The sequence below is a fragment of the Salmo salar genome, chromosome 10, assembly GCF_965601325.2.
Source record: "Salmo salar chromosome 10, fSalSal1, whole genome shotgun sequence".
Lineage (NCBI taxonomy): Eukaryota > Metazoa > Chordata > Actinopteri > Salmoniformes > Salmonidae > Salmo > Salmo salar.
In genome coordinates this window covers 97,763,734-97,789,100 of record NC_138300.1, presented here as the reverse complement: position 1 = coordinate 97,789,100, position 25,367 = coordinate 97,763,734, and the positions used below count along the sequence as shown (strand labels likewise).

At 42.8% G+C, this 25,367-nt stretch overlaps 1 protein-coding gene across 1 annotated transcript in view; it reads right to left on the bottom strand.

Annotated features, from left to right (window-relative positions):
• The window catches only part of LOC106561266 (transcription factor Maf), a 214,132-nt gene extending 198,440 nt beyond the window's left edge, over positions 1 to 15,692 (bottom strand). The window contains exons 1-2 of the mRNA XM_045698710.2: positions 14,255 to 15,692; positions 5,863 to 5,936 (exon numbers count right to left, since the gene is read on the bottom strand). Of these exons, the coding sequence (XP_045554666.1) occupies positions 5,909 to 5,936; positions 14,255 to 15,294 (1,068 nt within the window). The 5' untranslated portion in view covers positions 15,295 to 15,692 and the 3' untranslated portion in view covers positions 5,863 to 5,908. The remainder of the gene's footprint in view (positions 1 to 5,862; positions 5,937 to 14,254) is intronic.
• Positions 15,693 to 25,367: the final 9,675 nt, after the last annotated feature.

Sequence of the window (25,367 nt, the reverse complement as noted above, 5' to 3'; positions counted from 1 at the left end):
CAGCTTGGATATGGATGTACAGAGACTAGAAAATACATTTCTATGAAGAGGGATAGGAGACACACACACACACACACACACACACACACACACACACACACACACACACACACACACACACACACACACACACACACACACACACACACACACACACACACACACACATAAACACACAATGATATGGATGCACTATATGCCAAGGTGAAAGATGTTTCGGTGCAGGTATGTGCACACGCGCAAGCATACATACAGTACAGCTAGGACTTCCTGAGTACTGGGATCCATGCTCAATAGTACAGAGTTGATGATCAATTTGGATAAAGTTCTGCATTGTGTAGCTGTTGAACCGGTAGTTGGGTTTTTTAATAAATCATTAGCATTGGAGCCAGGGTGTGTATTTGCAGCTAGATGGATTCTTCCTGCAGGACTGTGTATATCCTTAGGAGTGTTGGTATTGTGCCATGTTAACATCTCTATAGCATCAACGCTAACACAGGGCTGCTGGAGTTTAACTAGACACGGTGTGCAAAGCTAACAAGCTAGTGCTGGGGAGACACTGCAGGGAAGAGAGGCGAGGGAGGAAAAGAGAAGAGAGGAAGCAGGAGGAGACGTGTGGCTGTGTCAGTGTGTGTGTTTGAGGAGAGTATGAACATAGAAGAAAAGAGGAGAGAGGGAGGAAGACGAGGGTACACTGTCGGCTAAAGGAAGACCCTAAGGCTAAGAACTATGATAGTTCAGGGGAAATACAATACAATAACTCACAACGAATCACTGCATCTCGCTTAATCAAGCTGTGAACACACATTCACTACCTGAAGACAACAGTGTCTCTGAGGTGACTCCCCCCTCCTCCTCAACACACACCTCACGCAACACTCATGTACGCTGCACACACTGTACCGAAGACTAATTAAGATACATCTGAATAAAACAACTATATTTGGGCTCCGTACTCAAACAATTAGAAACATGGGAGGAGAGAGACACAGCATTGCACATTAACATCATTTGAAAGGAGAAGAGGGGCGATGTTAAAAAGCTTGGCTTATGGCATTGCTCTGAGATATTATGTATAATGTATATGCATGGATCTTACTGTCCAAGGAGACAAAGACAAATACTGCATTAATGAAGAAAAATACATACTGTATATACACACAGTCCCTCCTCACTTACACACACATTGCTGTGTCTGTGTCCTCTAATAACCTGACCTGCCTGCTGGCAGCTTGGGAGGCACCACACACACGCACACAAACACACACGCACGCACGCACGCACGCACACACACACACACACACACACACACACACACACACACACACACACACACACACACACACACACACACACACCTGACGAGTAATGTGCTCTATAGCTTAAGCCTGCTTCTAAAGCTCGCCCTCTCTCCTTCCTCTCCCCCTCTCTCCCTTCCTCCATTCCCACCTCCCCTTTCCCCCAACCAGTGACCTCAGAATTCCTGACAGGCAGAAAATGCTGAAGTATGCAGGTGTCCTAATGTCACAGCCACACACACACACACGCACATGCACGCACACACATACATACACACCCACACTCACTGCTTCGTAATATTTCACTGAATTACGTCAACCCTGTCACTGCCACACAGTTCCTTAGAGTATACACTTAACATACACAGAGCAACTGTGACACTGATGTTGAATCTGTCTTTGTCCAGATTTTCATGGGGTTTTCAGAGAGTTATTTCACCGAAGTGGACACACACACTGTGTCTGTTGGTGTGTATGGGGACATTGTATTACAGTGGTGACAAGTTGTCAGGCTGTGAGGGTGCTATCTCAGACTCAGTGCTATGTGAGGGTGATACCGCACATTGACCAGGCCTTTAAATAAGCTCTTCGATCCTACTGGGACAACAGTAAGGTCACTTTCTGCCTCCGCTCTCCCTATCTGCCTGCCTGCCTGCTTGACTGCCTGTCTGTCTGGCTGCACCCACTGCCAGATCCCTTCATCCCTAATTATTTCCTTCCCTTAGTCCTCCCTCTTACCCACCATTGCTTCTTCCACATTTCATCCTTCAATGCCTGCTTGTCTGCCACGATAGTGAGGTTCCTCCATCCCTGCCTCTCTCCCTCCATCCCTCCGTCTGTCCCTCCATCCCTGCCTCTCTCCCTCCATCCCTCCGTCTGTCCCTCGGTCCCTCACTCTTCCCATACTCCCACCCGTCCATCTATCTGTCAATGTGATCCATGGAGACAGGAGACTGAGACGCAGGTTCGAGGGTCAGCTGAGAGGTGAAAGGTCGTGACCCTATCCTATGAGCACTAGGGCGCGAGAGAGGGCATGTCACTTTCCAGCCAGAACTGTAAGACACCAGACAGAGAACTGTATCCTGTCACAGACACAAGCCACAGAGACAAAAGCCTGTCAAAAACATGCTGTAACAATCCTCAAAGAATATCTAATGTACAGTCACTGTCCATATCGAAAATCCTCATATATGTCTGCAAATTGAGATCTGAGAGTTTTATTAGGAGATTTGTGTTTTAATGAATCACAATATATAGAGGGTGAAAGACATCCCAACAAGAAAGATGTCCTGAATTTAGCTAAGCTGTATGGCGCCTGTAGGGGAGAGTGGGGTGAGTTGAGCCATTTTTTACATTCAGCATCACTCCATCAGGTAAAATATAGTATTCTTTCGACCAAAAATATCTACATATATTTCAGGATGTTGTGTATCCCTGGAAATAATCCGATTTTATGTAAACATTTTCAAAACATAGCTTTTCCAAAAAAAGTGGAAGGTATGGGGTCAGTTGAGCTGTGGGACAGAGTAAGTTAAGCCGCCTACAAATGTTTTTACTGAATGAAATATTACCACTACCTTTTTAAAACCATGTCTATCTTTATTTCCCAAACACAATTCAACACAATCACAATCACTTTTTTGACTTTTAATCATTTTAAGCATATTTTAACACAGGCTTCACACCTAAAAAACCCTTTGTACTTTTAAAAATACTTTTAACATAGGCCCTGTTGTTACCTCAAATCCCAGCAATAATGCCTTGCCATTGAAGAAAACACTTCAGTTTGATCTACTTGCCATTGACTCAACTAACCCTATGGCCATTGGATCAACTTACCCCAAGGCAAAAAATGTAACTATAATAACCCAGACAGCTACAAGGATACACTTTCATGTCAGGTTTATGACCTCATATGGAAGCTTATAGAGACCCCAACTGATGTATAGAAACATCTTTAAATTATCTACTTTTTTGGACCTAACCTGCTTACCACTTTTTTTCATGTGTTTCATCCTTCACAGACTCCATGAAATGAAGACCTCTTCCTAAATATTTAGTCAAATGATTAATTTTGTGTATGGTTTCCTAGAAAGAAGGGTGGCTCAACTTACCCCCATTGGCTCAACTTACCTCACTCTCCCATACAGCTAGCCCTGGCTTCCAGCAAAACCAGAACACACAGACTGTCAACACACAGCTTCACCAGAGGTACAGAAAACAGAGGCCAGCCTATCGCCTGGACTAGCTCACTGTATAGAGACACATTCAGAGGGTTACATACTGTGGTAAAATCAGCTCAAATCGAAACAAATCAACACAGAAAAGGTTCTGAGGTGAGGAAGTGTGTTTCTATCACTGAAGATTGTGAACAATTACTATAAAATCTCCAAATAAATCAGCAAATGTAACCCTTATTAAAATGTGCAAAATAATTTAGTCAAATAGTGAAACCATTTTTCAAGACAAACTGGCAATTATTTGGTAAATATTTTTTCAACGATCTTTATGGTCAATGATGATAATACAAAATGTAAATACCATTCATATGTACACTGAGTGTACAAAACATTAGGAACACCTTCCTAATATTGAGTTGAACCTCCTTTGCCCTCAGAATAGCCTCAATTTGTCGGGGCATGGACTTCAAGGTGTCAAAAGCGTTCCACATGGATCAAATCCAATCATATGTTATTTGTCACATGCGCCGAATTCAACAGGTGTAGACCTTACAGTGAAATGCCTACTTACAAGCCCTTAACCAACAATGCTTTAAAAGTTAGAAGAACATTTTAAAAACAAGTGTTAAGATAAAAATAGAAAATAAAAGGTAAAAACGTATTAAACAGCAACACTAAAATAAGAATAGCGAGGCTATATACAGGGGGTACCAGTACAGAGTCAATGTGCGGGGGCACCGGTTAGTCGAGGTAATTGAGGTAATACGTACATGTAGGTAGAGTTAAAGTGACTATATATAGATAATAAACAGAGAGTAGCAGCAGCATAAAAGAGCGGTCTGGGTAGCCATTTGATTAGCTGTTCAGGAGTCTTATGGCTTGGGGGTAGAAGCTGTTAAGAAGCCTTTTGGACCTAGACTTGGCGCTCCGGTACCGCTTGCCGTGCGGTAGCAGAGAACAGTCTATGACTAGGGTGGCTGGAGTATTTGACAATTTTTAAGGCCTTACTCTGACACCGCCTAGTATAGAGGTCCTGGATGGCAGGAAGCTTGGCCCCAGTCATGTACTGGGCCATACGCACTACCCTCTGTGATGCCTTGCGGTCGGAGGCCGAGCAGTTGCCACACCAGGCAGTGAAGCAACCAGTCAGGATGCCCTCGATGGTGCAGCTGTAGAACCTTTTGAGGATCTGAGGACCCATGCCAAATCTTTTCAGTCTCCTGAGGTGAAATAGGCTTTGTCGTGCCCTCTTCACGACTGTCTTGGTGTGTTTGGACCATGATAGTTTGTTGGAGATGTGGACACCAAGCAACTTTAAGCTCTCAACCTGTTTCACTACAGCCCCGTCGATGAGAATGGGGGCGTGCTCGGTCCTCCTTTTCCTGTAGTCCACAATCATCTCCTTTGTCTTGATCACGTTGAGGGAGAGGTTCTTGTTCTGGCACCACACGGTCAGGTCTCTGACTTCCTCCCTATAGTCTGTCTCATCGTTGTCAGTGATCAGGCCTACCACTGTTGCATCATCGGCAAACTTGATGATGGTGTTGGAGTCGTGCCTGGCCATGCAGTCATGAGTGAACAGGGAGTACAGGAGGGGACTGAGCATGCACCTCTGAGGGCCCCCGTGTTGAGGATCAGCGTCTCGGATGTGTTGTTCCCTACCCTTACCACCTGGGGGCGGCCCATCAGGAAGTCCAGGATCCAGTTGCAGAGAGAGGTGTTTAGTTGTTGATCTGTGGATCTGTTGGGGCGGTATGCACATTGGAGTGGGTCTAGGGTTTCTGGGATAATGGTGTTGATGTGAGCCATGACCAGCCTTTCAAAGCACTTCATGGCTACAGATGTGAGTGCTCTGGGTCGGTAGTCATTTAGGCAGGTTACCTTAGTCATGCTGGCCCATGTTGACTCCAATGCTTCCCACAGTTGTGTCAAATTGGCTGGTGGACCATTCTTGATACACATGGGAAACTGTTGAGCGGGAAAAACCCAGCAGCGTTTCAGTTCTTGACATACTCAAACCAGTGAATATTTTGTCTTGCCCATTATCCTTCTGAATGGCATACATACACAATCCATGTCTCAATTGTCTCAAGGCTTCAAAAGCATTCTTTAACCTGTCTCCTCCCCTTCATCTACACTGATTGAAGTGGGTTTAACAGGTGACATCAATAAGGGATCATAGCTATGTCATGGAAAGAGCAGGTGTTCATAATGTTTTGTACACTCAGTGTATATCCTTCAGTATAAATGTACAATTGAACATAAAATGCTAAATACCTGTATTTGTTTAACAAGTATTACAAATAGCAACAATAAACAAACAATAAAAAAACTATGGTGAGCAGTGAACTGAAGAGGAGAAGGAATGAGGTGGCTGACATTACCTCAGACTCCAGGTCAAGGGTCATGTGCAGGGTTCAGGGGTCACTATCACAGATGGAGGAACTTTCTCGACGTCCTGAGGATAGTGATAATAAACGGAAGGATTAAAACACAGTAAAAAAGGGCAGAACATTGTTTCACTAAAACACGCACTGAACTTCTGTAAAAAGGAGAAAGTGAATAAGGGAAAGAAAGAGAAAAAGAGAGAGAGAGAGAGAGCGAGAGCGAGAGAGCAAGATGGGAACAACCCACAACCTGAACACTTGCTCTATAGACTAGAGGTGCAGTAGCCTACTAAGTCCTGTTATGTGGTAATGTGTGCTGATCAGTGTGAAGCTGACCCGAGCCGTGGAAACGAATGTTTATTTTCAGATCTCGGGAAGATGAATAAGCCATAGGTAGATATAATCAAGAACAACATGTGAACAAACACGTGCATGCACACACTGGTGTGGGATATGCCTGCTGGCAGCATTTCAAGGAAACATAAACACACAGAGAAGGCTAGGACATGGCACAAGTGTGTGAGGTCAGGGTCTTTCCCAGGTACAGATAAAGGAGAGAGTAGGAGAGGAGAAAGGAGGAGAGAGACGGAGGAAGAGCTGTACAACACTGAGTCACATTGTCTGGCTGGAGATCAATGTCTGTTAGACTGGCTCAGAGAGAGAGAGGGGAGAGACCTAATTTGCAAGGTTTTATTTAGTTGGATACTTAAGCAATAATGCCCGAGGAGGTGTGGTGTATGGACAATATACCACGGCTAAGGGCTGTTCTTATGCACGATGCAACACAGAGTGCCTGGATAAAGCCCTTAGCCGTGGTATATTGGCCATATATCACAAACTCCAGAGGTGCCTTATTGCTATTATAAACTGGTTACCAACGTAAAAATAAACCACTCATTTTATAAAAACATTTTTTAAATATTATTTAGTTTCAGTTTCAGTGTTAGGGACAGAAAGCATGCATGGGAGGCAAGGAGCCATTTGGGTTGTTAAGTTTTCTGTGTTTTTTGGGATGTCACTTCTTGCAACTGGGAGGGGGGGGGCAGTAATACATAAGGTACTGGGTCAGGTCATAGGTTAGGTTAGCCCTTCCATGTCCAATTTGATTAGCTGACGTGATTTGGTGAAGTGTGAAATGCTCTATCTAGAAACAATTGATCATTGATTGCGATACGGTTTTGGAAACCTTGAACACTCAACTTAATTATCATCCAAAAATAACTTTACAATTACAAAAGATATGCTGTTTTACCACAGATTTCCACTGAGATTGTTGGTATAATACAGCTTCGAGCCAACAGGTTTATTTTGATCCTTTCCAAGTTCACATGAGCTCAGGAAGTGCAACATAAAACACCTCCGTGGGAATCTGCATTAAAACGCTGCACAGTAAGTTCATATTTTGGATTTGTAAAATCATTTTGCGGTGATATGAAAGTAGAATTTCCAAAAACGTCTTGCACACAGTGATTATTAACAGTTCAACAGAGCATCGGGACAGCTGTACACATTAACCCCACTGTGGTCAATTATTTAAATGAGAACCCTACTGTATGTCTGTATGGCCTTAGGTTCTCCAGAGCTAAGATTAAGCTAGGTTAGGTTTAAATTAGAAAGTCAATCTCAATGTGACTTGGTGGAAGGAAACTCTCTCTGGTCCAGGTTTACACCAATTAAATACTGTGTGTGTCTATGTGTTAATAATAGCATAAATGATTTAAACAGAAGCAGCTTTCATACTGCATACAGAAATTATTGCAGCAAAAATAACCTAAATGAGGAGGTGGATTCAACTTTTGCTCTGTTACTGTTACGTAAAGCAAGACCATGAATATGCAAGCAGAGGAATTTAACTTGAAAAACTGGTCGTTCAGGTGATCTCAGATTTCTTCATAACAATGCGTATACTGAATTCAATGCATTGTAATAAAGGGAGAAAGTGATCTGCTCATGCATATTGTCTACACTGAACACTAAATAGATAAACAGACTGGATTAATGGATGCCTGTATAGACTCTCACCGCAAGGTCAAATAAAAGACACAATGCTGGATATTGACGTTCTAACACACGCACTTAGTCACACACCAGCACATGCGCGTGTACTTACACACACGCACGCACACATACATGCACGCACACACACACACACACACACACACAAAATACACAGACATCCCTTCTGCCATTAATAAAGGCATTAAAGTGAAGTACATAATAATGATTCAAATGTCAATAACAATACATTTCAAAATGATTTCCCATTGTTGACCTCAGAGAGAAAGTCCAATATTATGACAGGAAACAACTGCATTATCTGTAATAATCCAATCATTGGGCATAGTAGAAATGATTGCAGTTCACGAGTCAATAAGGTGGGACAGAGAATGGAATTACACTTCATGCTGATTAAATTAATCCTAATATAATCCTAGCAAACCCGGGAACATTTCAAGAACATTAGCTAAGATTCCCATTAAGTTCTAGTTAGTGTTTTATTTTATATTTGGATGTTCTCCTAACAAACATTTTCCCAGCAAACCAGAATTAGTTCTGTGAAAGTTCCCTGAACACTCGTTAGGTTGCGGCAAATGTTCTCGTAACACAAAAACTGTCCAGTCGTGTTGATAATTATACAATGTCAGTATAAAACATTTGCCTGATGTTGCAAGAATGTTCCCAGAACACATTTCATCTGTTCTTTAAAAAGGTGCCCAGAATGTTTCATTAGGTTGTGGAAACAGTCTGATGGGAACATTGTGGGGACATCACAGAAGATGAACTGTCCAGTTGTGCTGGTGATTATACAATGTTCTTTTAGGTTGCAAAAAACATTCACCTGATGTCACAAGAACGTTCCCAGAACACATTTTTATGTTCTTTAAAAGTTCTTAAAACATTTATTTAGATTGTGGGAACATTGTGGGGATATAATTACAGATAGGTTCCCAAAACAATAAAATTATCCAGTTGTGCACCCTGATGTTTGTATCAGGGTGCACAAGACATTCCTTTGATGCTGCAAGAATGTTGACGGAACAGCCTTTCTGAGTTCTTTAAAGGTTCCCAGAACATTTAATTAGGTTGAAGGAAAAGTGTGGGTACATTACAAGAGACAGGTTCCCAAAGCACAAAATATGCTCAGTTCTGATGACATTCATACAATGTTTAAATTAGCTTGTGCAGGACATTTCTTTATGTTGTAAAAAAATTACACACACACACACACACACACACACACACACACACACACACACACACACACACACACACACACACACACACACACACACACACACACACACACACACACACACACACACTTACTTCAATAGATAAACAAAACACAGACTCTGCTATAGGGGCTTAGCACCAAGTTCGCACCTTGCCTATACACTGAGTGTACAAAACATTAGGAACACTTTCCTAATATTGAGTTGCACTTGTTTTTGCCTTCGGAACAGCCTAAATTCATCTGGCCATGAATTCTACAAGGTGACGAAAGCATTCCACAGGAATGCTGGCCCCTGATGACTCCAATGCTTCCCACATTTGTGTTAAATTAGGTGGATATCCTTTGGGTAGTGGACCAATCTTGATACACACAGAAAACTGTTGAATGTGAAAAACCCAGCAGCGCTGCAGTTCTTGACACACTCAAACTGGTGCGCCCGGCACCTATTACCAAACCCATTCAAAGGCATCTTTTGTCTTTCCCATTCACCATCTGAATGGCACACATACACAAGCCATGTCTCAATCCAGCCAACTTGAGACAAGTGTGGGAAGAATTGGAGTCAACATGGGACAGCATTCCTGTGGAATGCTTTCGACACCTTGTAGTCCATGCCCTGATGAATTGAGGCAGTTCTGAGGGTAAAAGATGGTGCAACTCAATGTTAGGAAGGTGTTCCTAATGTTTTGTGCACTCAGTGTAGATTGATGATCATGTCACCCTTCTCATTGTTTTATTTTTTATATTAAAAATATATGTTTATGTGTACATTTTTGCCAGCCCACCCAACTCAAAAATGGTCCAGACCATCTGGCATTTGCCAGAATTTCCAGATGGCCAAGCCGCCCCTGGAAACAGACACATGCGCCACATGCTAGATTCTCCCTTTTGAAAAACTGTCCTGTGCAGCTGTAACATTGTCAGGCACGTGCACAGATAAGGCTCTATCTGTGCAGAGCACATGTCCCTTTGCCATTCCAGTATTGAAAGTGCCTTTTTGGGTGGTGGTATAATTTATTTTTAAACATTTGTTGTCATTGTTGTTCGGAACCCACTGCCCGCAAGTCGTCTTCAAGTTCGCTACCTCCACCCTGTCCCTTGGTTGCGCCTGTTGATCTTGCCCTGTACGGAGCTCGCTCGCGAGTCGCGCCCAGTTGCATCTTTTCAAGTCTGCCCTGTACGAAGATTTCACGCTCCGGGTCACCAAACATGCATGGCTTGAGAGATGCAGTTACCGGCCGAGTGTGTGTAGCTAGATACCTAGTTTAAATATTATCAGTACTGCCACAGCAGCATACCACTAATTAACACTTGATAACACTTGATTTAGCCTCCATCATCATCATCAATATTTGGTCTGCTTGGCTGATACGCGCTGCAGAGAGAGAACGACAGAGAGGTAAATTACAATCAGTAAAAGAAATTGAGCTAGCTAACTAGCAGATTTACATCAATCATCAGCATCAATACCCTCTTTTCCCCATGTCAATAATGTCTTTAGGAGGTACTGTAACTATACTGAATAAAAATATAAACGCAACATGCAACAATTTATACGATTTTACTGAGTTACAGATCATTTAAGGAAATCAGACAATTGAAATAAATAAATTAGGCCCTAATTAATGGATTTCACATGACTGGGAATACCAATATGCATCTGTTGGTCACAGATACCTTAAAAAAGGCAGCGTGACACATCTCCTTCGCAGAGAGTTGATTAGGCTGTTGATTGTGGCCTGTGGAATGTTAGCTCACTCATCTTCGATGGCTTTTGAAGTTTCTGGATATTGGCGGCAACTGGAACATGCTGTCATTCACATAGATCCAGAACATCCCAAACATGCTCAATGGGTGATATGTCTGGTGATTATGCAGGCCAACTGGGACATTTTCAGCTTTGTTTCAGAACATTCAATTCTCTGGCAACAGCTCTTGTGGACATTCCTACAGTCAGCATGCCTATTGTATCCTCCCTCAACTTGAGACATGTGGCATTGTGTTGAGTGACAAAACTGCACATTTTAGAGAGGCCTTTTACTGTCCCCAACACAAGGTGCACCTGTGTAATGATTATGCTGTTTAATCAGTTTATTGATATGCCACACCTGTCAGGTGGATGGATTATCTTGGCAAAGGAGAAATGCTCACTAACAGGCATGTAAACAATTTTGTGCACAACATTTGAGAGAAATAAGCTTTTTGTGCATATGGACATTTTCTGAGATATTTTATTTCATCTCATGAAACATGGGACCAACAATTGACATGTTGCTACAGAGGCATTTGGTATGTTATGAATTTCGAGATATTCATCATGAAAGTATTTATTTTTCAAGAGGGGGCTTTTTCCCATTTACCTCATTTGGTAGTCTATTTCAAATTCCAGTATCGAACGAAGAAATAGAAGACTGGTCATGGGGCGGCAGGTAGCCTAGCGGTTAAGCGCGTGGGGTCAATAACCGAAACGTCGCCTGTTCGAATCCCCAACTAGCTAGTTATCACTGGTGACCTGGCTGGAAAAATCTGTCGATAAGCAAGGATCTTAATCCCAATTACTCCTCTGGATAAGAGCGTCTGCTAAATGTCATGAAATGGAACCAACCATTTCGAGGGGACCGTTCACCGTCCGATACCATCATTTCCCTTTTCTACACTGCCCTAATATGTACACCATAAGAAAACAATGAGCGATTTGCATTCTCAAAATAGGATTTCATAATTTTTTTTAAAATGTAGTTGTAGGCTACCCTCTGCGCATCAAGTAGGCTAGACTAATTCCCTTTCAATTGACCTGAGGCAAATAGGGTCCGTTTTTATTGAACTAAATAAAATATGCCAGTTATCTCCATGCCATATTTAGAATTAAACTTTTGAGTTGAAGGGTTCAGAGTCGAGTTTTTAGACTGCTACCGAGCACAGAGCAAAAGTGTGCTTCAAAATAATGATTAACAAAAGTGGACCTGGAATGGGGACCTGCGTCCGGCGTCATGTGAAGTGTGCTTAAAACAATCAGCATGTGTAGCCTAGTAGTCTAAATAAAGTGGAATATTTATTTCGGACTGTTGTATTTCTCTTGAGAAAGCAAGCAACAGGTGAAATTATTTCTGCACAACACAGCGGAAGATGCACAACATAGAAGAGATAAACACAAAACGTTATTAGGCCTACAGCTTCTAGAAAATCATAAAGTGAATGTAGGCTTTTCTAAGCAACAAACATTTGTTTTGCTTTAGGCCTATATTGTCCTCCTAAGATGTGGGTACAGTATAGCCTACAGCAGAGCGTGAGGCAAAACATCTAGGCCTATTGAGATTACAAGACAGGTCTAAAACGAAAACACAGCAATTAGACCTATTCCCGAACGCTATTATGAATTTAATTTTACCCTGAGAATTAGGCCTAATTTAGCCTTATCCACGACAATATTAGGCTAATAAAACCGGTGATAAAGTCAGCATTACAATAATTTGAACATTCATGAATAATAACATAAATGAAAGCTAAGTTTCCATTGTAGATATTCCATTTTAAACATGTAGCTCAAGATAATAGTCGCGGACTGTGTTGTCCAAACAATATGTGGTGACATTTTATAGAGCAACATTAAGTTATTGAACATCACATTAATATTTTCCAATTTTAGTTCCCAATCGTTTTCTGATCGGTTAAGACCCACGGCGTTGCGGGTAACATGCGTGCAATAGTTCCAACAATTCCATAATATTCATAGAAGGACACCTTCAGATGAAGGGATTTCTCCTCCTCTTATTGGTGAATCGTGATAACACTTTAGATAAAGTCAAACTGAAGCTTCACCTGATTTAAGAGCATGCATTTATCAAAGACAAGACAAGAAAAGAAGAAAGAAAACCATTGAGTGCATTTGGACAAAACTGATATAAAAGTAGGTTTATATTTAATCAAAATATTCTTACAATATTCAAAAAGAAAAAGCAACCTGTTGTGTGACGAGATAACATTATATTGTCTGAATATTTACTGAACTAAAAATATGCTCTTTGGAATTATAAAGGAATCCACAGGAATCCAGAAGTACAAAATGCCTATAGATTTAAAAATATAGTGGGCTACACACACTGAAAGCAAGACGGTATAGAACACAACGCACTCCATTCCAGAGACGATATAATTCCAAATGTCCTGTCTGTCTTTCTCCAGACATACTGTATAAGCCGAGCTGACAAGTGAAAGGTATGCATCAGCAGGTTTGTGTGTATAGAGAGTGATGCTCGATGTCAGACGGTACGGCGAGACGTGAGGAGAGGAGGAGAGGTGAGTTAAGACCGATGGATGATGAAGTCCCTCAAACGTTTTGGCCCAAATCACCAACAAAGTGATGAGTTTAAACTATACAATGTATAAAACGGGTTCCACGAAATCTTCACAACAATAGTAAAAGAACAGCAAATACCGGACATGACCCACATGGTTGGTTTAGGATGGGTTATAACCCTAACTCTAACCCCTCAATTCAACCCTAGACCTCGAAGCCAGTTCCACTGCCTTTTTCATTGTGCCCCTCTAATCAGGGATTTATTTCGACCTGGGACGCCAGGTGGGTGCAATTAATTATCAGGTAGAATAGAAAACCAGAAAGTTTACGGACCTAGTGTAAGAGTTGAATTAAATACCCCTAGTGTACGCCATAGGCTACTGTTTGAATGCTCAAAACATGAACAACATTGATAATATGAGAATGTGGCAAATTATACAAAGAAGACAGGCTGAAACATCTAAATATTTAAGTTACCTTTCAGTTCAATTTGACTACATTTACTTTAGGCCCTAAATGAAAGCCTATTGAGAAAGGTTTGGATGCACAGATACTTAATGATTATTGTACACTTTTGCGGGAGATGTCAAACGAAACAAACCGCACACATGTTTTCTTTGTACTTCTTAAAATAGCAACAAAATAACGACGGTAAAACGAATGAGATGCATTGAGGATATTTAACTACCTAACCCCATTCTCACAAAATGTAAAAAAAAAAACAACCAAAAGGTGTTATTTATATCTTTGCCATGCCACAACTTTACGCACAGAAACTTTACACAGCTGACAAAATGTAAGACAGTTTATTTTCCTCTTTTAAACAGTTGTACTATTTTTGACGCCGTAAAACTCACATGAAAAACTCTGGGGACGAGGGGGTGTTGTCGGGTCCGTTTTCCCTGCAGCCGTTGGTGATAAGCTTCTCGTACTTGTCCTTGTATGCGTCCCGCTCCCTGGCCAGGCGCGATATCTCCGCCTTGAGGTGGTCCACCTGCTGGATCAGCTGCGTCTTCTCGCCCTCCAGAACATGTCTCTGCTGGACCCGCTTGTAGCGGCAGGACTGGGCATAGCCTCTGTTCTTTAGGGTCCTCCTCTTCTGTTTCAGCCGGATCACCTCCTCCTTGCTGACCCCGCGCAGTTGTCGGTTCAGCTCCCGTACTGACATGGTCACCAGCTGGTCGTCCGAAAACCGGTCGTCCAGGTCCAGGTGTCCTATGTGCTGGTGGCTGCCTGCCGAACTGGCGTTGGACGGGACGCCGGTGGAGGGGTGGTGTCCCCCGGCGTGGTGGTGGTGGTGGTGATGGTGATGGGGACCTCCGTTCTGCGCGGCCGCTGCAGCGATAACAGCGGATACCACAGCGGCTGCTGAGCCCATCTCCTCCCCGGCCATGCCGCCTCCTGCCCCGGCCACACTGGCGAACTGCTGCCCTCTAGCATAGCCATCGAAGGACTGGAGATGGTGGCTGCTGCTGATCAGCGCCTCTACCGCGTCTTCGGGGCTGAAGCCCAGCGCTTCGGGATTCAGCTGCTGTTGGTAGCCGCTCATCCAGTAGAAATCCTCCAGGTGAGCCTTCTGCTCGCTCCCGGAGCCCGGGCTGGGCGCCGAAAAGCTTGGGGAAGGGGGAACCGAGCTGCAAGGCGTGCTCATCGGGGTGGAAGACAAGGATCCCCCGGCGATCAGGCGGCTGCACTGGCTGATGCTGCGATCCGGCTCCACCGGCTCCTTTTTCACTTCAAACTTCATCAGATCGAAGTCATTAACATATTCCATGGCCAGGGGACTGGTGGGCAGGTCGGAGTTGCTCATTGCCAGTTCTGATGCCATCCTGCTGCTGCTGAAAGCAGTCCTCCAAAGGGGCTGAGCAGCACCTGTCAAAGCGGGCTGCTGTGACATACACTGAGCCAGCTTGATTTCTTTATTTATTTTATCTTCCAAAAAATGGAGAGAAAAAACACAAGGGTTTCTAGCCTAATTGCGCAGCGCACGTTTTTTTTGTTATTTTTTTTCTCTCTCTTTATGCAGTCTCTGCACAGACGCACCAGAGCAGCTCGTGCGTCTCTCTCTCCTCTGTTTTCTCCCCCTCTTTCTCCTTGTCTGAGCGCAGTTCTGTGTGTTTCTAACATTTAACACTTCATGCCTTATTTTAGGATTAGTGCGCCAAGTTGAAGGAGGTTCACGTGTCGTGTCACAGGCAAATTCTTGCCTTGTAGAGAAGGAAAGAAAAAGAACTCCACTCCAGGCTTGACGGAGAGAGTGTTTTTTTAAAGCCATCAATCCCTGCAGAGGAATTCAAACGCCTTGCTGAATTTTATAGGCGTCCTAACATCAGGGCTCTGGGCTCAAATATAAGATTTGTACTCACAGCCAATGAGCTATCTCGCTTTGAGGGGTAATTAGCATAATAGGCATAATAGTAGAACATCCAACATTTTGGAAACTCTGGGAGCCCTCTCTGGAATGCAGAATAAAGACAGTAAAAACAAAACAAAGAAACACCACATAGTCTATTGGTTATAACGACTTTCAATGAATGGTAAATATGTTCATCCCATTTGTTTGAATAAAGTTGGGCTACCTACATAGGCTATATAAGCGAGTAAAGCTACATATAAAAAGCAAGTTAATAGTATATTAGCTACCTTATGAATAGGGTATAGATATAGCCTACGATACCATTTTGTCAGCATAATAACAAAAAGGCATAGGCTATGTTTTTAAAACATTGGGGTTGTAGGGCCTAAAACGTAGGTTATCCAATTGCTTATAACATATCGAAGAAGGTTAGTTAAGTAGTAGTAACACCATTAGTGTTGAGTGTAATTATTTCATTGTGGAAAGATGGAGGTAGATGAAGGTAAACACTTCGCTTACCGTGGAACATTTACCAGCCAAAGTGGCCTAATTTCTCTTAGTCTATGCGTGTATAAAAAGCTAATTCAGAGCTATTTAATAGGCTCTGACCTAATGGACATGCTCAATTATGTTTACTACGTTCTTCTGATACCACTTCAATTTGGGTGGCGTTCCCCTGCTCAGACGTTGCATGCATCAACCAATGGTTACGTGCCACGTCATCGGCTGTGTCACCGACTGACTGATTGCTGTAACATATGATGTGGTTAGCTGATACGTGCAATACCTATCAAGGCGTTGTAAGATCTGGCAGGCGTCAGCAACAGCTGGGAAGGGAACGCGCCTATTCTCTTGTAGCAGTTCTTGATCAGTGAAGTCATTGAACGTGGACTCGTGTTGTCGATATGGTTATAAAAGCATGGGACCGGCTATGTGAGTGAGTGGCTGTTAGCAAACCCAACAGCGCCACCCTTTGGAATGAGACAGTAGGCCTAGGTCAGTCAGTAGTTACGACACGTGTTACGATCCCCTCTGCTTTTTGATACTTTGTACAATGATAAAACATATAGAGGGATCTGCATAAATAATGCACATTTTCGAGCCCCTGTATGTGAGAGCATACATTTCTGATTTTAAAATAAGAAAGACGAAAAACAAGGTAAGAACACACTGAAGATGGTGCATGGTCATACTGTAGGACTAGGACTTTAGTGTTATATATGTCACTTTCACTATAAGCTCTTTATAACACACTCCATCAAATACTTCTCTGCCTCTTAGCTCCAATATGGAGTAATCTTCAATAGAGCCTGTTTCCCTTCTAATGAACAGAACAGACATAGTAGGCTTCTCCCCTCCTCCCTCCTTCCTCCCTCCCTCCTTCCTCCCTCCTTCCTCCCTCTATACCGCAGGAGTGGTGGCACATAAGAACAAACCATGAAGAGGGTTATCCTCGGAGGAGATGAGAGTAAATAACGCATCTCTCTGTAGAGCATGTCACACGGGAAAGCAACATCTAGAAATCCAACACCTCCAGCAGCACAGCACCAAGTCCCCTGTGCCTCAACACAAGTAGATATTCTCCTGGTCCCTGTGACTGTTCATGGGGACTTAGCGCTAAACACAGAGGATGTTTTATTCATTAAAACACAAAACAGAGTAGGCTCTCTGAGGAGGAGTCTCTGATGGGTTGAATAAATATCAGAGGAGAGGTGTCCCTTCTAATTCCACTCTGCTGCTGCTGCTGCTGCTGCTGCCGCTGTGTAAACACATAGTCATTATTAGTCAATAGAAGAACTAGAAAGTGTAATTGTGGTGAATCTCTGTCAATTAAGTGAGGCTATGAAACAGTCAAACACATTTTTAAACACATGTCATTTAGACAATAACATGCTCATATGATCAAAATTATATTTCTTTATCCAAGTTGTTTTGTACTACGCAGTATTGAATACATTAGTAATAATGCACATTTTGTTTTAATGCATTAGTGGGCATTTTATTATTTTTTTCCAATAATGTACATTAGCCTATTCATAATGTTGCTGATAATGCATGGACCACACAAAGTTATAATATAAGATTTCCTTGTTTTCGAATTGTTTTCTAAAAAGCCATAGATAGTCCTATAGATCTGCTAGGGCCTAGGCCATGGTATTTTCTCTAGCCTGCAATCAACAGTATCCAGTTGTTTCACTGTTGTTTCACTTCACTGATTCAGTTTGGACCTGCTCCAATAGAAGGGTAATCGGACTGTCTAAAATGTAGCCTGTCTAATCGGTGTCCTCTCAGAAACTATGCATGTGTTTATCAGAAACTCTGGGCAGGTTTAACCCAAATACCCATAGTGTTAATGAGAGATGATGTGACCTTTCACCCCAGGAGAACACTAATGTATCCTGGGTAAAAGTACCCAGTGTTCCATTCAGGGCTGGCCTGTGATGTACTGTTAGTGTGACCTATTAATTATTATATCCATTACCAGGCTCTCCTGATTGTATGACTTATGTTCCACGTCATATGGAACCCCTTTTTATTTTTAAGTAAGCTTATGTTACGGACTTGCTTGCTTGCTTAGCCAGTATCACTTCCCCCTGATTCGGCTCATAACTGGCTGGAACTCAGGACCTCTTCTTTGCTAACACATGTAACTGCCCTCCTTGACAACGTTCCAACGGGTTGAGCCACCCAAAAGTTACCAATTTCTTATGAGATGGGGTGTGGGGTGGGGATGTAGCCAATCACGGATGAGTCATCTGAAAAAACAATCTCTGTGTTGATTTTGAAGTACCCTTTATTAAGGCAGAAAACTCAGTGTAACTTCAATAAACCCACATTAAAAGGGTCAAACTGAAGTTGCTACATCCATTTTTGGACGTAATTATAAACTCAGCAAAAAAAGAAACATCCCTTTTTTAGGACCCTGTCTTTCAAAGATAAATCGAAAAAATCCAAATAACTTCACAGATCTACATTGTAAAGGGTTTAAACACTGTTTCCCATGCTTATTCAATGAACCATAAACAACTAATGAACGTGCACCTGTGGAACGGTTGTTAAGACACTAACAGCTTACAGACGGTAGGCAATTAAGGTCACAGTTATGAAAACTTAGGACACTAAAGAGGCCTTTCTACTGACTGAAAAACACCAATAGAAAGATGCCCAGGGTCCCTGCTCATCTGTGTGAACACGCCTTAGGCATGCTGCAAGGAGGCATGAGGACTGCAGATGTGGCCAGGGCAATAAATTGCAATGTCCGTACTGTGAGACGCCTAAGACAGCGCTACAGGGAGACAGGACGGACAGCCGATTGTCCTCACAGTGGCAGACCACGTGTAACAACACCTGCACAGGATCAGTACATCCGAACATCACACCTGCCGGACAGGTACAGGATGGCAACAACAACTGCCCGAGTTAAACCAGGAACGCACAATCCCTCCATTAGTGCTCAGACTGTCCGCAATAGGCTGAGAGAGGCTGGACTAAGGGCTTGTAGGCCTGTTGTAAGGCAGGTCCTCACCAGACATCACCTACAACAACGTCGCCTATGGGCACAAACCCACCGTCGCTGGACCAGACAGGACCGGCAAAAAGTACTCTTCACTGAAGAGTCGCGGTTTGGTCTCACCAGGGGTGATGTTCGGATTCGCGTTTATTGTCGAAAGAATGAGCATTACACAAAGGCCTGTACTCTGGAGCGGGATCGATTTGGAGGTGAAGGGTCCGTCATGGTCTGGGGCGGTGTGTCACAGAATCATCGGACTGAGCTTGTTGTCATTGCAGGCAATCTCAACGTTGTGCGTTACAGGGAAGACATCCTCCTCCCTCATGTGGTAACCTTCCTGCAGGCTCATCCTGACAGGACCTTCCAGCATGACAATGCCACCAACCATATTGCTCATTATGTGCGTGATTTCCTGCAAGACAGGAATGTCAGTGTTCTGCCATGGCCAGCAAAGAGCCCGGATCTCAGTCCCATTGAGCACGTCTGGAACCTGTTGGATTGGAGAGTGAGGCCTATGGCCATTCCCCCCAGAAATGTCCAGGAACTTGAATAATGCCTTGGTGGATGAGTGGGGTAACATCTCACAGCAAGAACTGGCAAATTTGGTGCAGTCCATGAGGAGGAGATGCACTGCAGTACTTAATGCAGCTGGTGGCCACACCAAACCGACTGTTACTTTTGATTTTGACCCCCCCCCCCCTCCCTTTGTTCAGGGACACATTATTCAATTTCTGTTAGTCACATGTCTGTGGAACCTGTTCAGTTTATGTTTCAGTTGTTGAATCTTGTTATGTTCATACAAATATTTACACATGTTAAGTTTGCTGAAAATAAACACAGTTGACAATGAGAGGACATTTCTTTTTTTGCTGAGTTTATGTACAAATTGATTCTTGAAGAATATAATGTATTAATGCCTCATGAGCTTAGTTCAACTGTCCACCACATCAGAACCTAAAATATAAGCTTGTTTTACTCCAATGTTTGCAGGGGGAGGACTGGGACAAGAATTCGGCCCTGGCATTTTATCCACACCAGCCCACATCGCTGCACGAGCCACAAACTCATTTCCCCCTGGTCTCTCTGGTGCCATTAACTTTTACAGTTAGTAGCACCAGCCCATGATTTGGTCTGACCCAAATCATGAGTAATGTAGGCTAATCATGAATTACATACATCTTAATGTGCCCTAATTAATATGTTGGGCTAATTAATTTGGGGTTAGCACCTGAGGAAGTGGAAACTCAAAACACATTAACTAGATCGCTAACTCTAAATATAATACCCACTGCTAGTAGCCATGTATTCATCCAACAGTAAATGTAATGTCCTAAAAAAAAACGTTTTAGTTGTAGGCTACCTATAGGCCTATGCCCTCGCAATGATGGCTGGTTCGCATTTCGCGCACGTCGCTCCATATTACATTTACATTTGAGTCATTTAGCAGACGCTCTTATCCAGAGTGACTTACAGTAGTGAATACATACATTTCATACTTAAAAAAAAAAAATATATATATCTTTTTTTAAATATGAGGTGATTTGAGTCATGCTTCTTCAGTAGTGGAATAAAGACAATTAGCACTTGAATGTTGTAAAGAAATACTGGAGTGATGTAGGATTGTTAATAAAATTGATTATAGACCAATTTATTATACTGCGTCCATGTGTATAGGCTGCAAGTACGTTGAAATGAAGTTGTTTTCAAGTCATTGAAAAAACGACCAGAAAAGACAACTTTCAACTTTCACTTTCAACTACAACCGAACATATATTGGACATCTGGCAGTCTTATTTTCAACGTCTTTTCAATGACATTTTGCTAAATGAGAATAGTGCAATGTCAAAACACAGTTTTAACGTGTCCAAATCAATAACCAATATGTAGAAACAGTTTGAAGTGTTGCATTTTGATTCAAGTGGGTCACCAACATGGTAAGTGTAACACATTTTTTTTGTCACTTTTTGTTAAATCTCATAAATAGTAACTCTTCCAACTCAGAGCCTGGATTTTCCCCCTGAGGCTAATATCTCAAAGCCATATCAAATAGTTGCTATTGAGCTGAATATTGAGTTGAGAAATAAAAATTATACCTACAGAAAGATGAGATCCTGCTCTCTAAGACAAGGACAAACTTCCAAAGCGATGTTTACCCACAATTGTATTTTGAAATGATATACAATCAGAATGCATTTCTCTCTCGAGCTCATGGGGGGAGAGAACGGTGGCTCGCTCATCACAGTAGCAGGTCCCAGCGAGGGCACAGGCACAGGGGCGGGGCAGACACTTTCATTACAGGATGAGGATAATGCACTTGTTTGACCAAATCATGTTTTTAGCCGACGTTTTGACTAAGGTGACAATGTAAAATGGGCGCTTCTACGTTTATAGGCACCCTTTCTGATTTTAATGATCCATGGTCTTGGCTGTCTAACTGATGACAGAGTCAGAGCAGGTCTTTTTGCTGATGCCACATTTGTGTTTGAATGTGTGTTTGCGTGACCTCAGTTCAGCCTATCAGAAAACCGTGCCGGCACATCTTGGTAGGGTGGCCGGCTATTCCCCACTGATCAGCCAAAGGCTCATTATAGAGCAGAATGACATGTCACCTTTCTCATAGTTTAATTTTAAATATAAAAAAATATATTTTTGTGTGTCAATTTTGACCAGCCCATCTGGCATTGACCAGCCCAATTCACCCCAGAATGTTTGTAAACAAAATAAATGTAAACAAACACTATATAGCTTCAGAACATAGTTATAACTATAATTTGGTCTGTCTATGAATTTGAGAGTGGTTACATTTCTCCAACCCCATCCCTCTGGTTTTTTTTTGGGGGGGGGCATGCTTGTTATTGTTTCAACTGCTGATTTAGGGTTTAACTAAACATAAGGAATCCACCATTACAGAGCTTCTGCTTCATAATTACTTGTTATAGTCCCAATAATAAGTAGGCTTCAAATACAGTGCATTCGGAAAGTATTCAGACCCCTTCACTTTTCCACATTTTGTTACATTACAGCCTTATTCTAAAATTGATTAAAAAATAAATACATCTCATCAATCTACACACATTACCATAACGACAAAGTCGAAAACAGGTTTTTAGAAAACAAAAATACCTTATTTACATAAGTATTACTATGAGACTCACAATTGAGATCAGGTGCATCCTGTTTCCATTGATCATTCTTGAGATGCGTGTAGAACTTGATTGGAGTCCGCCTGTGGTAAATTCCATTGATTGGAAATAATTTGGAACGGTACACACCTGTCTATATAAGGTCCCACAGTTGACAGTGCATGTCAGAGCAAGAACCAAGAAATGAGGTCGAAGGAATTGTCCTTTGAGCTCCAAGACAGGATTGTGTCGATGCACAGATCTGGTGAAGGGTATCAAACATTTTCTGCAGCATTGAAGGTTCTCAAGAACACAATGGCCTCCATCATTCTTAAATGAAAGAAGTTTGGAACCACCAAGACTCTTCTTAGACCTGGCCGCTCGGTCAATCTGAGGACTCTCAGACCATAAGAAACAAGATTCTCTGGTCTTATGAAACCAAGATTGAACTCTTTGGCCTGAATACCAAGCGTCACATCTGATGGAAACCATGCAATGCTCATTACCTGGTCAATACCATCCATACGGTGAAGCATGGTGGTGGCAGCATCATGCTGTGGGGATGTTTTTCAGTGCCAGGGACTAGGAGACTAGTCAGGATCAATGGAAAAATGAACGGAGCAAAGTACAGAGAGATCCTTGATGAAAACCTGCTCCAGAGAGCTCAGGACCTCAGACTGGGGCGAAGGTTTACCTTCCAACAGGACAACGACCCCAGCCAAGGCAGCACAGGAGTGGCTTTGGGACAAGTCTCTGAATGACCTTGAGTGGCCCAGCCAGAGCCCGGACTTGAACACGATCGAACATCTCTGGAGAGACCTGAAAAAAGCGGTGCAGCGACGCTCCCCATCCAACCTGACAGAGCTTGAGCAGATCTGCAGAAGAGAATGTGAGAAACTTCCCAAATCAAATCAAACTTTATTTGTCACATGCGCCGAATACAACAAGTGTTGACCTTACCGTGAAATGCTTACTTACAAGCCCTTCAGGAAGTGTTAAAAACATATTGACCAAATAAACTAAAGTAAAAAATAATAAAAAGTAACACAATAACATAACAATAACAAGGCTATATACAGGGGTACCGGTACTGAGTCAGTGTGCAGGGGTACAGGTTAGAGGTCATTTGTACATGTAGGTAGGGGTGAAGTGACTATGCATAGATACTAAACAGAGAGTAGCAGCAGTGTACAAAACATATGGAGGGTGGGGGGTCAATGTAATAGTCCGGTGGCCATTTGATTAATTGTTCAGCAGTCTTATGGCTTGGGGGTAGAAGCTGTTAAGGAGCCTTTTGGTCCTAGACTTGGCGCTCCGGTACTGCTTGCCATGCGGTAGCAGAGAAAACAGTCTATGACTTGGGTGACTGGAGTCTCTGACAATTTTATGGGCTTTCCTCTGACACCGCCTATTATATAGGTCCTGGATTGCAGGAAGCTTGGCCCCAGTGATGTACTGGGCCGTACATACTACCCTCTGTAGCGTCTTACTGTCAGATGCCGAGCAGTTGTCATACCAGGAGGTGATGCAACCTGTCAGGATGCTCTTGATGGTGCAGCTGTAGAACTTTTTGAGGATCTGGGGAGACATGCCAAATCTTTTCAGTCTCCTGAATGGGGAATTTTTTGTTTTTGTGCCCTCTTCACGACTGTCTTGGTGTGTTTGGACCATGATAGATCATTGGTGATGTGGACACCAAGAAACTCTCTCCACTACAGCCCCGTTGATGGTAATGGGGGCCTGTTCGTCCAGCCTTTTCCTGTAGTCCACGATCATCTCCTTTGTCTTGCTCACACTGATGGAGAGGTTGTTGTCCTGGCACCACACTGCCAGTTCTCTGACCTCCTCCCTATAGGCTGTCTCATCATTGTCGGTGATTAGGCCTACCACTGTTGTGTCATCAGCAAACTTAATGATGGTGTTGGAGTCGTGTTTGGCCACGCAGTCGTGGTATCCTTACCACCTGGGTAGGCCCGTCAGGAAGTCCAGGATCCAGTTGCAGAGATAGGTGTTTAGTCCCAGGGTCCTTAACTTAGTGATGAGCTTGGTGGGCACTATGGTGTTGAACACTGAGCTGTAGTCAATGAACAGCATTCTCACATAAGTGTTCCTTTTGTCCAGGTGGGAAAGAGCAGTGTGGAGTGCGATTGAGATTGCGTCATCTGTGGACCTGTTGGGGCAGAATGCGAATAGGAGTGGGTCTAGGTTATCCCGGAGGATGCTGATGATGTGAGCCATGACCAGCCTTTCAAAGCACTTCATGGCTACCGACGTGAGTGCTACGGGGCAGTAATCATTTAGGCAGGTTACCTTTGCTTCCTTGGGCACAGGGACTATGGTGGTCTGCTTGAAACATGTAGGTATTCCAGACTCAGTCAGGGAGAGGTTGAACATGTCAATGAAGACACTTGCCAGTTGAGCCACACATGCTTTGAGTACATGTCCTGGTAATCCATCTGGCCTCGCGGCTTTGTGAATATTGGCCTGTTTAACCTCACTAGGGTAGGGGGCAGCATTCAGAATTGTAGGTGAAAAGCATGCCCAAAGTAAACTGCCTGCTACTCAGGTCCAGAAGCTAGGATATGCATATAATTGGTAGATTTGTATAGAAAACACTCTAAACTTTCCAAAACTGTTAAAATAATGTCTGTGAGTATAACAAAACTGATATGGCAGGCGAAAACCTGACGAAAATCCATCCAGGATGTGCTATTATTTTGAAATGCCTGTTTGTCCATTGAAAACCTATCCACCATACAAAGACTTATGACCTAGTTCACGATCCCTATGGCTTCCACTACATGTGGCCAGTCTTTAGACATTGTTTCAGGCTTTTACTCTGAAAAATGAGGGAGAAACACCACTTTCAATGAGAGGACAGTGGAAATTTCCAGACATGAGTCCTGCGCGTGACCGGGAGCATGCCTTTCTTGTTTTTCCTTTTCTATTGACGAAGCTATTGTCCGGTTGAAATATGATCG